The sequence below is a fragment of the Osmerus eperlanus genome, chromosome 26 (genome assembly GCF_963692335.1).
Source record: "Osmerus eperlanus chromosome 26, fOsmEpe2.1, whole genome shotgun sequence".
Classification (NCBI taxonomy): domain Eukaryota; kingdom Metazoa; phylum Chordata; class Actinopteri; order Osmeriformes; family Osmeridae; genus Osmerus; species Osmerus eperlanus.
Genome location: NC_085043.1, coordinates 2,898,076 through 2,910,955, shown reverse-complemented (window position 1 = coordinate 2,910,955; position 12,880 = coordinate 2,898,076). Strand labels below are relative to the sequence as shown.

The window sequence follows — 12,880 nt, the reverse complement described above, 5'->3', positions numbered from 1 at the left end:
TTACCCCGCTCCACTGGCTTCCCATCACGGCCCGTATCAGATTCAAGACTCTGGTACTGACCTTCCAAGCGGTGAACGGGACTGCACCCGACTACATCAAGTCTCTCCTCCAGCCTTACACCCCCACCCGCCACCTACGGTCTTCTTCTGACAACCGTCTGGCGGTCCCACCGCTCAAGAGCGCCCGGTCCCAACACAAGCTCTTCTCCTGTCTGGCCCCCTATGGTGGAATCAACTCCCCACCTCCATCAGGGACACTGACTGTCTCTCCACCTTCAAGAAAAGGCTCAAGACGCACTTGTTCCGGGAGTACAACGGCACTTAGGAATGCTTGGCTGGACCTGATGTTAGTTTCCTCCAGGATCACAATGACTCGTATTGAGAGACTTGTTGCTCTTGTTGGTTACTCTTGTTGGTTTCAAATTCTTGTACTCGCTGTGAAATATTTTACTGTTGATTGTTTTTTTCTACAGGTACACTCTTGCACTCTTGTGGGGAGTTTCATGTTGTTCAATTGTAACTTGTTTAACTGCATGCTCTTATGGTTCTTCCCTTTGGCACTTATTTGGTTTTCCACCATGTATGTTTCATGTTTTGGCTGTTCGCAATGTTTGGGGCTATCTCGTTGTTATGATCAGTGACCTATGCTCTTTTGTAAAGCTCTCTCTTGGAAGTCGGTTTGGATAAAAGCGTCTGCTAAATGCATAAATGTAAATGTAAATAATACTTATACGCTGGTAATGGCACCTATGACCACTGGTATTCTTCGAGCCACTGGTGTCAAAATTCATATGTCCGTGTCATTCTCAATCACATGCTCCGTACATGGCGAATTGTCCGCTTCATTTTAACACGTCAGATTGAGTAGCCTATATGCGATTGCTGCGTGCGTCTTGACGAGAGGTTGTTTTGTTTTTTAAATCAACGTTAGGCTACACCATTCCGGTAGGGGGGTCGGGGGTCGCGGGGCTAAAGCCAACTTGATGTGTTGAATGCTCAGAGCACGTTTTAAAACGTATTCTTAAAATACACATTACTGTTTTAACAAATGCTCATAATAAATCATAGCATATTACCTAAAACCTACGCTAAGCACAAAAATAATCAGTGATACATTTGCGACCCATTAAAAATAACGGTCGCAATGGCATTTCAAAAGGTCGCAACTGCAACCATTTTGGTCGCAGTGTAGTGCCCTGCATGAGATCAAGAATCTAGAGAACAAGGCTTGACAATTCCCTTTATACCCAAATATTATCTGTAGAACAACCAATCAGACCACATCTTGATCCTTATCAAAATATGACTAGCAATACAACAGTAAGTTACACAATGACATGTGAGACCCATCAAGTAGAGACGCCGTCCAGTAACTCCAGATTTGAGCATATTAGAGGTGGGTGGCAGGATGACAAACAGCCTTACATAGTGAATTTTGGGCAATTGCGCCGCCTAGTGCAAAAGAGCTACAGAGCTGCACAACTATAAATGCTGAGCATGTCTCCGCACACCCCCACATGACTTTAAGAATACAGACCCGCAGAAGTATATAAACTAGGCTTAACCTGCAACGTGTTTGACATCCTTTAGCCGATAAATTACATTTTGCTGAATTTTTGAAGGGCTAGACAACAAACGCTCTTATGAAGTAATCACAGACTAACAACACGGAAATAAAGGACAGATTGACGAAGGCATGTTCATTTTCCAACCGTGCCTTTGCTCCATGCAAGAAGCGCCATCTAGCGACCAGTATGTGTCAGTAACAACGTCCCTGTCTGAAGACTAAGGGGCCATTTGACACCGTCTCGGCGCTTATAGTGTGAAAAAGCACCAAACTCCAGTCTGCTGTTTTTATGCCTTGGTTCCATGAGAAGCCTTTAACCCTTGTGCTGCCTTTGGGTCACATGACCCAAAGGCAGCACAAGGGTTAAAGGGTTAAAACCATCGTTGTGTTTACCAAATTTTACCCAATACAAAAACAAATAAAAATAATTTGATTTTAACCTTCGCAATGTGGGGGGTCTGAGACAGCCCAACGGTTAAAAGAAAATGCTTCACTTTGTTTTTGTATGCGGTAAAGTTGTCGCAATACGATGGTGGGTCAGAATGACCCGAAGATAACACACGGGTTAAAAAACCATGAAGTCCAATTCACTGTTGACATTCTTCACAGATGCTGAGATGATGAGCATCTAGATGCATAGATGCTCATCTGCAAATGTAATTTCCCGCATTGACAATGACACCTACATTTAATTTACGGCAATTGACAGTTTTGATCTGTGCAATAAGATTAACGCAAGCATCTTATAGACAGTATGGGAAATAATGCAGGGACAGCATCAGGTGAACTAAAGAGGGTACAATTTCTGGGGAAATCCTACAATTTCTGGGGAAATTGTGGGGTGTGCTTGCGTCGGTTGCAGATGGGTATGTTTCCAGGCTGCCAGCTGTAGGATGCAGGTAGCAACTCTAGTGCTAAATAACCATTTAGCTGGTCGGCTCCATGAAGACGGGTAAGTAGTGCTCCTGAGACTGATCACCAAAAGAACGAAGGGGAACCCACTTTTCTAACAGATTAAGACATGTTTGTAGGTACCTAGCGAAAAGTAACCTCAACTTTCCTAGACTTAGCTACGGTACTAATGCTGAGGGCTCGCTGATATCGCTGTCTGTCTTACTAGAACTGCGTCGTTGCTAATGTGTGCTGACTTTGTGGCGTTAGGCTAGCACTGAGGTGCCTTGGTGCACACAAGGCAAAAACTTTGTAAACTCCTAAACCGTGCAACGGAACGTAAATAAAAATACAAGCAACGCAATCGCTTCCAAGACAAACCTTTTGACACCGACTCTGTTTATGTAGTCCAAATATTGAGGGATCCTTAGGGCTGGGAAAATAAATAAATAATAATAATATATATGAGAACAATGGTTTGAACTCGCCGAAGGCAAGTACACCCCAATGAGGATGTTGTTGAATCAGTTTTCCTTAGAACCTAAGAAGAATGTAAATTATTATCCAAATCCGGCCAAGTGCGGTACATTAGCCGCAGCGGTGAGGATTGCCTTGTCATGAAATATTTTGATAAACGAATATATCATGATATATACCATTATTCTATTCTTCAGAATTAGACCGTGATCCACATTACCACGTTCCATTTTTTGCCCGGGCTATTTCCTGCATGTCATACCCTGTCTCTCCCTGCCTTTCCTGTCTCTTTGTTAAAATAAATTAAGAAAATGCTAACAGAAATATATATTTTTAAATTGTATAGCTAACTTTTTAGTTTTAACTCGATCACTATATTGTGGAAACCGGGGACTGGGCTGCATATAGGCCTATATTTTATATCAGTTGTATACAGTGTAAGTTTATACACCCTACAAGAAATAAAAGCTTGGAGGTATTGTATTACATTTTATTGTGAAAAATTTAGATTTCTCTATTATTATTATTGTACGTAATGTACAAATAATAATTCCAAACAAAAATTCAAAAAAACGAATCTAAAATCCAAATACATTTGACACTTTACTAAATGAAATGAAAGAAATTGCATTGTTAAAAGTGACTGATTCTGTTGTTCTTCTCTCCAGGATGTCTGGCATGATGTCAGGTGCTTATGGTCCAATGGCTGGTGCCGCAGCCCCTGGAGTTGGGGCAACAGCAGGCATGGGGGCAACACCAGGAGCCGAAGTTGTAGCAGGAGCAGGGGGTGCAAGCACTGGTGATATCTCTGGTCTCATCCAAGCGTATGTATTCTAAAATTGGATCACAATGTCACTAGAAAGTTGTAACACTCAATACTGCATGAATAACAGCTTTGAACTGATAGTGTGTGACTGAAAATAGAAGCCAATCTACACACGTTGATCCACCTGGTCATTGTCTGGAGAGCAAAAACTTGCGAACTGACGTAAAAGGAGATTTACTCAAATAAAATAATTATGACATGACTCAAATAACTAATCAGGGTCTGAAACCAATGTATATACATCAAATGCAAAACTTGGGCTTTAAACCTTTTTAATGCTATTTAATTAAGTTTAAATCAACATACCATGTACTTTTGAACTTTGGTTCTCCAGTGTGTTTTTTGTGTTTTTCTTTGAGAAAGTTGCAAGACTTGATTGGAATATTTATTTGGCCTGGACAGGGATATTTTGTAGTAGGATAGCTATTTATCTCACTCAGAAGTCTTAGAGGCACGCACAAGGGATGTGTTGTTTTACAGCTGATCAAACCAGCAGAAACACATCTGGAGCTGCCCCCCAGAGATCTAACCAATATCCCAAAGCAGTTATCCAGTGATTAGCAGGTCACAGAGGAGATATGATCAGTGTCTGCGTAGGGACGACAGACTATGATGTTACAAATACATTTTACGGAAAAGACATCATCAAACTCGCTGACTGCATTACAGACTGCATCAACTTCAGCGGGGACAACAATGTAACCACGTAGAAATGTTGCTTTCCCCCCCAAAAAAACCCCCAGCTGGATTAGCACCAATCTGACTGCTGTGCTGAATGAGAAGACAAAAGCCTTTAGAGATGGTAATTGGTACAAAGTGAAAAGGAAGTGTCCAGAAAGGGCTGAAATGTTAATGTTAGGATAAAATGTTGCCTGTGGCAGGTATTGGCAATTGTGATTGTGGACGTTTTGGGGGATTTTGAAAGAAAGTGATGACCAAACAATAATTATGTATGTGGTGGTAATTGTAAGCCATTAGTGCAGGGTCCATGATGCCTGTGCCCGTGATGCAGCTGGTGAATAAGATGTTGGTTAGTTGATTCGGTGGTAACTTAAACAACTTTGCTGTTATTGGTAAATGACTAAAGGTAAATGTATTTAGCAAGCCAACATTTCATCCATAAAGAGCTTTGAAAGATGCTCATCCAAGCAACGTCATTTGCGGTACCTCATGTCCTTGGGTCCTTAGCAATACACCAGCCAAAATATGGCCCGTTTTTCAAAATAATAGTGCCACAAAAACTTTGAACACAGACATTGCTGGAATAATACTTAGATATCTTAAAAAATTATTTAAAGCGGGTGATGAGTAGTGTACTACCAGTGCATTTGCTAGCCACTGCCACCTAGTCCTTTCGACACAAGAAGCGCAGGTGCTGTTCTGGCATTTCCAGCTTTAATGTTCTAAGAAAACAATTGAGTCTAGGAGTTGGCTTGTTAACTGTGTGTTCTGGTAGTAAGCGTAAGATGGCTTGCTAGCTGTAGCAGTGTCAACCTCAGTTTGGCAGTTACATTTATTCATTTAGCAGACGCTTTTATCCCAAGTGACTTCCAAGAGAGAGCTTTACAAAAAGTTCATTGATCAATGATCATAAACAATGAGATAGCCCCAAAAACATTGCGGGTAGCCAAAACATGAACCATACATTGTGAAAAGCAAATATGGGCCAATGGGAAGAACCAGAAGAGCATGTAGTTAAACAAATTACAATTAAACGACATGAACCTCAAAAGTGCTAGAGTGTACCTGGAAGAAAGCAAGCAACAATAATATAATTCACAGCGAGCACAAATAGTTCAATCAGTTACAACTAACCAACAAGTGCAACAAGTCCCTCAATAAGTGTCATTGTGTTCCTGGAGGAAATAAACTAACATCTGATCCAACAAATCTTTCCTAAGTAGCGTTGTACTCGTTGTACAGTTGAACTGTACCAGTTGATATCAGTACACAGCTCACTGGACAGCTGGGGTGGTTGCAACACTTCACCATTTATCCAGAAATGAACCAACTTTTTAGTTTACGGTGCAACACGACAAATTACCCAGGGGGTGAATAATGAATCTGTAGACAGTTATTGACTGACATTTTGAACAGTGTGGTAACCAGTCCCTTTTTATCAACCGTGACAAGGTGTTTGTTCATCTACAGTGTACAAAAAATTATAATAATTGTAGTCCTTGATAGTTACTGGATATGATATGTTGCGTAACTGAAGTTGTAGGGTTGAAGCAGAGCCCCTTAAAGGGGTGATTGACTGGGTTTTTTGGGTATGTAACACTGTTCCTTAAGGTCTCCGAATAGGGTATGTAACATTGGTTGAGCTGAAAATGCCCCGGGTGCTGTTCTATGCCCCCTTATACATCCAGTGAAGTTTTCCCGGGAAAAAACGCTAGGTTTTGTCCTTTTATGGTATGCTCATGAATATATAGATGAGATGCGTGCTGATTGGTTGGTTTACAACGAGTGAAGCTGCGGAGCAAAGACGCAACACGGCCACAGCACTCACTGAAACAACGAAGGTGGAGACTTGAAATAAAAACGTACAAATAAATCTATTGTGTCTACACAACACTGTTTTCAACAGATTGACTAGATATCATTTCAAATGATTATGTTAGTTGTTTCCACTTCTGTGGTCGTCACAGGTTATTTATTTGAATGAAACACAGTCAGGAACATGAAATAACGTTAGCCCCATTGCCAATAGAATAGGCTAAATCATCACACATTCTACCTATGCTCTTGCGTCAGCAAGCTAAACTAGTTTACATGCCTACAGTCTATGTTTTCGCTATCTAGCATTCCTTGCAAATCAGCATTAATAAAAAGCAGATGAGCTAGTCTAGCTAAAATTGACTAGACGGGCATGGCTGATGTTTGTCTATACCGTAGCGTAGAAGATCTCGGGTCGAACTGCACAGGGCCTCGACACATTTGCGCGAACCATTTCACCAAGGACGGGTTTGAAAACCTGGGACAATGTAAAGCAGGATTTGCTATGAAGCTGTTGCTGAAAAGAGGTGCGTTCCGACCTTATGTTCATCACAACCGCAAGCTGTAGTATGATTTTGTCGGTAACAGTTATTAGCAATGCTAACGTATCCTGTATCTAGCACCTGCCTTTCTCCAGTTCTTTCAAATAGATAATCTAGACAGGCGTTAGCAATAGGCTAGACTGCTATTCGTTTTCTGGCTATTTTTCGGAAGCTTTCCTTCTAATGCCGACTACAGCTAGTCTAGCTATAATCATTTGCTAAGTAAGGTATGTTGATGTGTTTAGAAACAGCATTCTACCTATGATAGATACAGGAGACGTTAGCATTGCTAATAGGCTAACTGTTAGCGACAATATCATACTTACAGCTTGCGTTTGTGATGAGCATACGTTTGGAACAGCACCTCTTTTCAGCAACAGTGGCTTAGCAAATCCTTCTTTAAATTGTCCAAGGTTTTCATTCAAAACTGTCTTTGGTGAAATGGTTCGAGCAAATAAATAAATGAGTGTCGAACTTCACAGGGATCTTCTCATAGACAAACATCAGCCATGCCCGTCGAGTGTTTGGTTCCGTGGGAAGACTATGACTGTCAGCATTCCCTGTACAGCCCGGAACACTGCATTTACGACCGTGGTTCATTTTCAATATCCTTAGGAAAACTTGGAAAACTTTCTTCTTTCAATTCCCGTGGAAGTAGGCTACACAGAGCCGCGTGCAGATAAACTAGTGTCTGAGATCTACGCGACCTCCATTTATGTTCCTGGGCCAGAACACCGGTGGGCTGGTCTGTAGGTAAATGTTGGGGCATGACAAAGAGACAAAAAAGGTGGAGCCCCGTTGGGGATTTTTTTTAAACCCATCGTTTCACAGCAGCAGTTACAAATTGTGAGATTTGCATAGGAAAGAGGCGTCAATGGACTTTGAGGTTCACCGTATGTCTATTTTACCCACTGAACTGTCATTTTTCAACTATGACAAGGTAAAATCGGTTTTGCAATCAATTGCCCCTTTAAGTGTGGTTTGCTACAAGTAGTATACATATGGCGGCTCGGCTCTGTACAAATGTCTTCTACACCACGCCACAGAAAAGGACAAATGAAGGACTTATTTTAGGCATTCTTACATTTACATTTAGTCATTTAGCAGACACTCTTATCCAGAGCGACTTACAGTAAGTACAGGGACATTTCCCCCGAGGCAAGTAGGGTGAAATGCCTTGCCCAAGGACACAACGTCATTTTTCACAGCCAGGAAACGAACCGGCAACCTTCAGATTACTAGCCCGATTCACTAACCGCTCAGCCACCTGACTCCCTGTTATGTTCTTGTTGTAATGTTATTGTATTGCATTTCTGAAATTGCATTATCATTTGAATATAGTCCTCTATGGCAGTGGTTCTCAACCCTGGTCCTTAGGGACCTCTTGCCCTGCATGTTTTAGATGTTTCCATGCTCCAACACACCTGATTCAAATGAATGATCGTTATCAGGCTTCTGCTGAGCGACTCAATCATTTGAATCAGGTGTGTGAAACATTTAAAGCATGCAGGACAGAGGTCCCTGAGGACCAAGGTTGAGAACCACTGCTCTATGGGCTTCCATACTAGTAGTAGAATGCAGGACCACAAGCCTAAAGACGGGAAGCTCTAATCTGTTTATCGCTATGCCCGTTTTCATGCATTGTCATGATAATTTGATTGAAAACCGAAGAGTAATTAGACTTGTTGAATTCAATCAAATCAAAATGTATTTGTATAGCCCTTTTTACACGCAAGCATGTCACAGAGGGCTTCACATACGCCCATAGAACTGCCCCTCAACCAACCTAAACCCTCAAGGAAGACAAGGAAAAACTCCCATAAAAACTCACTAGAGGAGAAAAAATGGAAGAAACCTTGGGAGGAGCAATTCCGTGAGGGGGATCCCCTCCTCCAGAGACCGTTGGTGAAAGAGAGGAGCAGAACACAGGCTTAACATAGTCATACACCGGGGAAGTGTCAATGGGTTTTGAAACACCAAAAACCATTGTTCAACTTGGTAGATGTGGGAAGGGACCGGGAAACTCGCTGTCACCTGTCATTGAGACTGGTTTCCAGTTGGCGACTAGATCCAGCTTTGGCAGACTGTAACAGATCGACGTCCACTGGCGACCAGGTCCAGCATTGGCAGACCGACGACCAGGCAGGTGCTGACAGCTCAAACCCCCCACACCACAGGGTATGTGTGGAGGGGGGACAGAGAGAGGAGAGCAGGGATTAGAGAATGCCAGGAGCAGCTAACAGTTACAGTAATATTAGAATGAGATCCCCACCGGTCAAGTGTGGACTAGTGCAGCAATTTAGCAGAGCAAAAAAGGGTATTTGATGCAGCCCTAGACACTAATACAGCGCCAGCCCCCCTCGGTTGGAACATGAAATCTGTTCCAGGGGAAAGAACTCTAAGATAAGTTATACGAATAAGAATAAGAATGCCCCGTCCCCCATTGTCACCAACTAGTAACAGAAACAATAACAGTAACAATATACAGTAACAGGTTTACTTTGTGTAAAATCTAGGTGGGGCGACATGAACATATAGAAGCTTTAATTGTAATTTAAAAGTTACATGTGATACATATACAAACACACACTTCAGCTTTACGTTGAAAGTATACACACATACTTTAGCAGTCATAGGACACTCATAGAATTGACTAAACAAGAACGTTTTAACCTAATTTTGAATGTCGAAACGGTATCAACCTCCTCCTTAATTGAGACAAGTAATTTGTTCCAGAGAAGAGGTGCTCTATATGAGAACTTTTGGGAACCACCAGATAGCCGGCATCTTGAGATCTAAGTCCTTACGGGGTGATAGGGTACAAGGAGACCAGAGAGGTAAAGTGGTGCCAATACATGCAGAGATTTGTAGGTTAGTAATAGAACTTTGAAATCAGCTCTGGCTTGGATAGGGAGCCAGTGTAGAGACGAGAGTAGATGTTTTGTGATCAAACTTTCTGGTTCTAGTCAATAGCCTACATTTATGCATTTAGCAGACGCTTTTATCCAAAGCGACTTCCAAGAGAGAGCTTTACAAAAGTGCATAGGTCACTGATCATAACAACGAGAAACATTGCGAGCAGCCAAAACATGAAGCATACATTGTGAAAAAACAAATAAGTGCCAAAGGGAAGAACCGTAAGCAGAGGTGTCAAGTACTTAAGTAGAAAAACACACACAAAACAAAACTAGAGAGGGTACAATTTCTAGGGAAATTGTAGGGTGTGCTTGCTTGCGTCGGTTGCACAGGGGTCCGTTTTTGAATGACATTTTTACAACTGATATTTCTGTATTTTATATAAAAATGCATACTTATTATTTATAAAGATTACATAGATTTAAAAGCTTTTTTTTTTGCTGCTCATTTACAACTGAAAATACGAGTGAAGTGTAGAATGAAATAGATGTCTTCTCATTTCCCCTGCAAGAGGCAGCCTCATCGTTGAATCAAAACGAATACATTTGGCAGACCGGTGTAAAAATTGACCTAATCTCTATGACTTAAACGTCCTTTTAAGTTTTTCCCTTCTCGTGATATTTTAAGGAATTTAGTCTACTCATATTGCATTCATTCATGAATAAAGAACCCCCTTTGAAGATTATTCTACGACGTTACCGGCAGTAGAAGATGGAATCGCGATTCAAACAGTACCATCTGCTAACTGAAAATATGCCCCCAAAAACGTAAATAAGCTTGACATTTATTTAGTGGAAAATCGCTTTCATAAAAAGCTCAGTGGTAGCGATCATTGTCAGTAACAACGCCAAGTGCGATATAGCCCTGTGTGGAGAAGCTGCCCCGGTACTACGGTACAGTACTACACTACTCCTGTGTTCGTTCGTCTTGGTAGCGATTGCGTTGGTTGAATTGGATTTAACGTTCCGTTGTACGGTTTAGGCTGAAATTAATTATTTTCATGAACAGATTGACAAAGTTTAGGCTGTGGCAATGAAGTTAAGGTTAGTAGGTAGATAGACTTTTGGTTTAAGTAAGGGGAGTGCCGAACATGTTCTGTCGCCGTTTGACTTCCTACAGCTGTGTAGATGTTTTTGTAGTGTCTCGGGTAGGCTACAGCGTTGCAGTGAGCAACACTGGTTTGAAACCACAGGTAATTATAATTTCACCCACAAATCGTTTACTTGTAATGTAATGTCATAATAAATCCTACAACGAAAATGTATTTGTGAGGAATGTTTATTTTAACGATTGAAAACAGATGCATCATAGACCACTGTAGTATGTGTTGCCCAGGCAACAGAGGCTAATGTCATGATGCTAATACTTCAGTAACATAGTAGACTACTGTTTCCGAAAGTAGATGTACTTCCTTAATAAAATCAGCTTATATTGTACATTACACGTCACAATTTTGTGTCATATCACAATGTAAAATTAGTAAATACTTATCACCCTGGCCTCTTTGCTTGTGGCGTTTCTGCAGCTGCCTTGCAGTAAAGCAGTTAGCTTAGCTATCTCCCAGAAGTTAACGAGCTGCTAAACTAATGTTCTGCTAGAGGTAGTCACGCGAGTTTTCGTGACGTTAGTGACGTAAGTAGCGTCATTGACTGTGGCTAGCAAGTTAGCCACCGTTAGCTTCACTTTTCGCCAGCAACTCAATCGCTACCAAGACGAAACTTTTGACACCTAGGTTGTCTATGTAGGCCAAATATTGACTGAGTTTTAGGGGGGCAAAAAGAATAAAAAGAATAATAATATATATGTGAGAGAACAAAGGTTGTGCCCTTGCCGAAGGCAAAGCACACCCAATGAGGGCAAGCGCAGGCTTTTTGATTAGGCTACTTAAAAAACGTTATGTTTCATTATGCAAGATATAGAGGAGCCTATAGTTAGAGAATGATTTAGCAGTTTTATTATTACATTAGCCTATTTTATTTATAATTTTCAAAGTAGCCTAACATCAAACCTTTCTTTAGTTTCTTTTACCTTACATTTTCTTTTAGGGCTGAGTGGTCTCGGTTTAACATCATTATTTATAGCGACATCATTATTTATAGCGAAGTAGCCTACCGGACACTGTTAGCTCGCAATGTACAAAGAATGCTCCTGCAACAAAGTTGTTACTGAGTAACAATTAGCCAGCTAGACGCCGGGCAGAAGTTTGTAGCTAAGAAAGAATGCTCGTGCAACAAAGTTGTTACTTAGTAACAAGTAGCCAGCTAGATGCCGGGCAGAAGTTTGTAGCCATATATAAAGGCCTTCATATGTAATTGATTTGCCTGTGAGATTCGCTGATTTTGGGTGTCCAAGATATGATGGTTTCTGATCTGTATCAACAGTCTAGCCATGTAGCTACAGGGCTCGACATTAAGGCTTGTCCGAGACAAGTGTATTTTTTTGTAGGGCAAGTCTGGAATATTAATTTTGGCTAATTGCCCCACTGGACAAGTTATTAAAACTCAAACAAAATAAAATCCAATGTTATTTCACGTAATGTGCCACTCATTACGTCTATCGATTTCATTTGACCGAATTCTGCATTAGCAAAACACAAAAAAGTGTCTTCCTCCCAAGATCTCTACAGACCGTGCAGCTAATTTAATGTCAAGCTTATTTACGTTATTGGGGGCATATTTCAGTTACAGTACCAGATGGTAGGCTACTGTTTGAATCGCGATTCCATCTGAGATAGCTACTGCCGGTAACGTTGTTGTTAGAATAATCTTCAAAGGGGGTTCTTTATTAATGAATGAGTAGGCTAAATGCCTGAAGATATCACTGTGGTAATTTGCATTACAAATGGATACGGACAACGGCATGTCTTTAGTCTGCTGGCATATTTACTGAACTGCTTCCATGACAACCCACTGATACATTTATACAGCCCCAGGTACGGGGCTTCCAGAGGGTCATACTACAATCACGAGAAGGGAAAAACTTGTCATAGAGATTAGGACCATTTTAGAAAAAATAAAAAGTTAACACCAACATTTAGTAACTAAATCCATTGTTATGTCTACAAAATTATTTTAGATATAGTTTATGCTAAGTTTAGCTAGCTTGCAAATACTGAGGATGGCCTACCGAAGTTGAGTAAGCCAATGCTAGCTGTAAGATATACAA

General features: G+C 41.0%; 1 protein-coding gene across 2 annotated transcripts in view; it reads left to right on the top strand.

Moving 5' to 3' along the window:
- The window catches only part of sgta (small glutamine rich tetratricopeptide repeat co-chaperone alpha), a 55,143-nt gene that overhangs the window by 30,718 nt on the left and 11,545 nt on the right, over positions 1 to 12,880 (top strand). For both annotated transcript variants that reach the window (XM_062452695.1, XM_062452694.1), the window contains exon 10: positions 3,604 to 3,759. In XM_062452695.1, the coding sequence (XP_062308679.1) occupies positions 3,604 to 3,759 (156 nt within the window). The remainder of the gene's footprint in view (positions 1 to 3,603; positions 3,760 to 12,880) is intronic.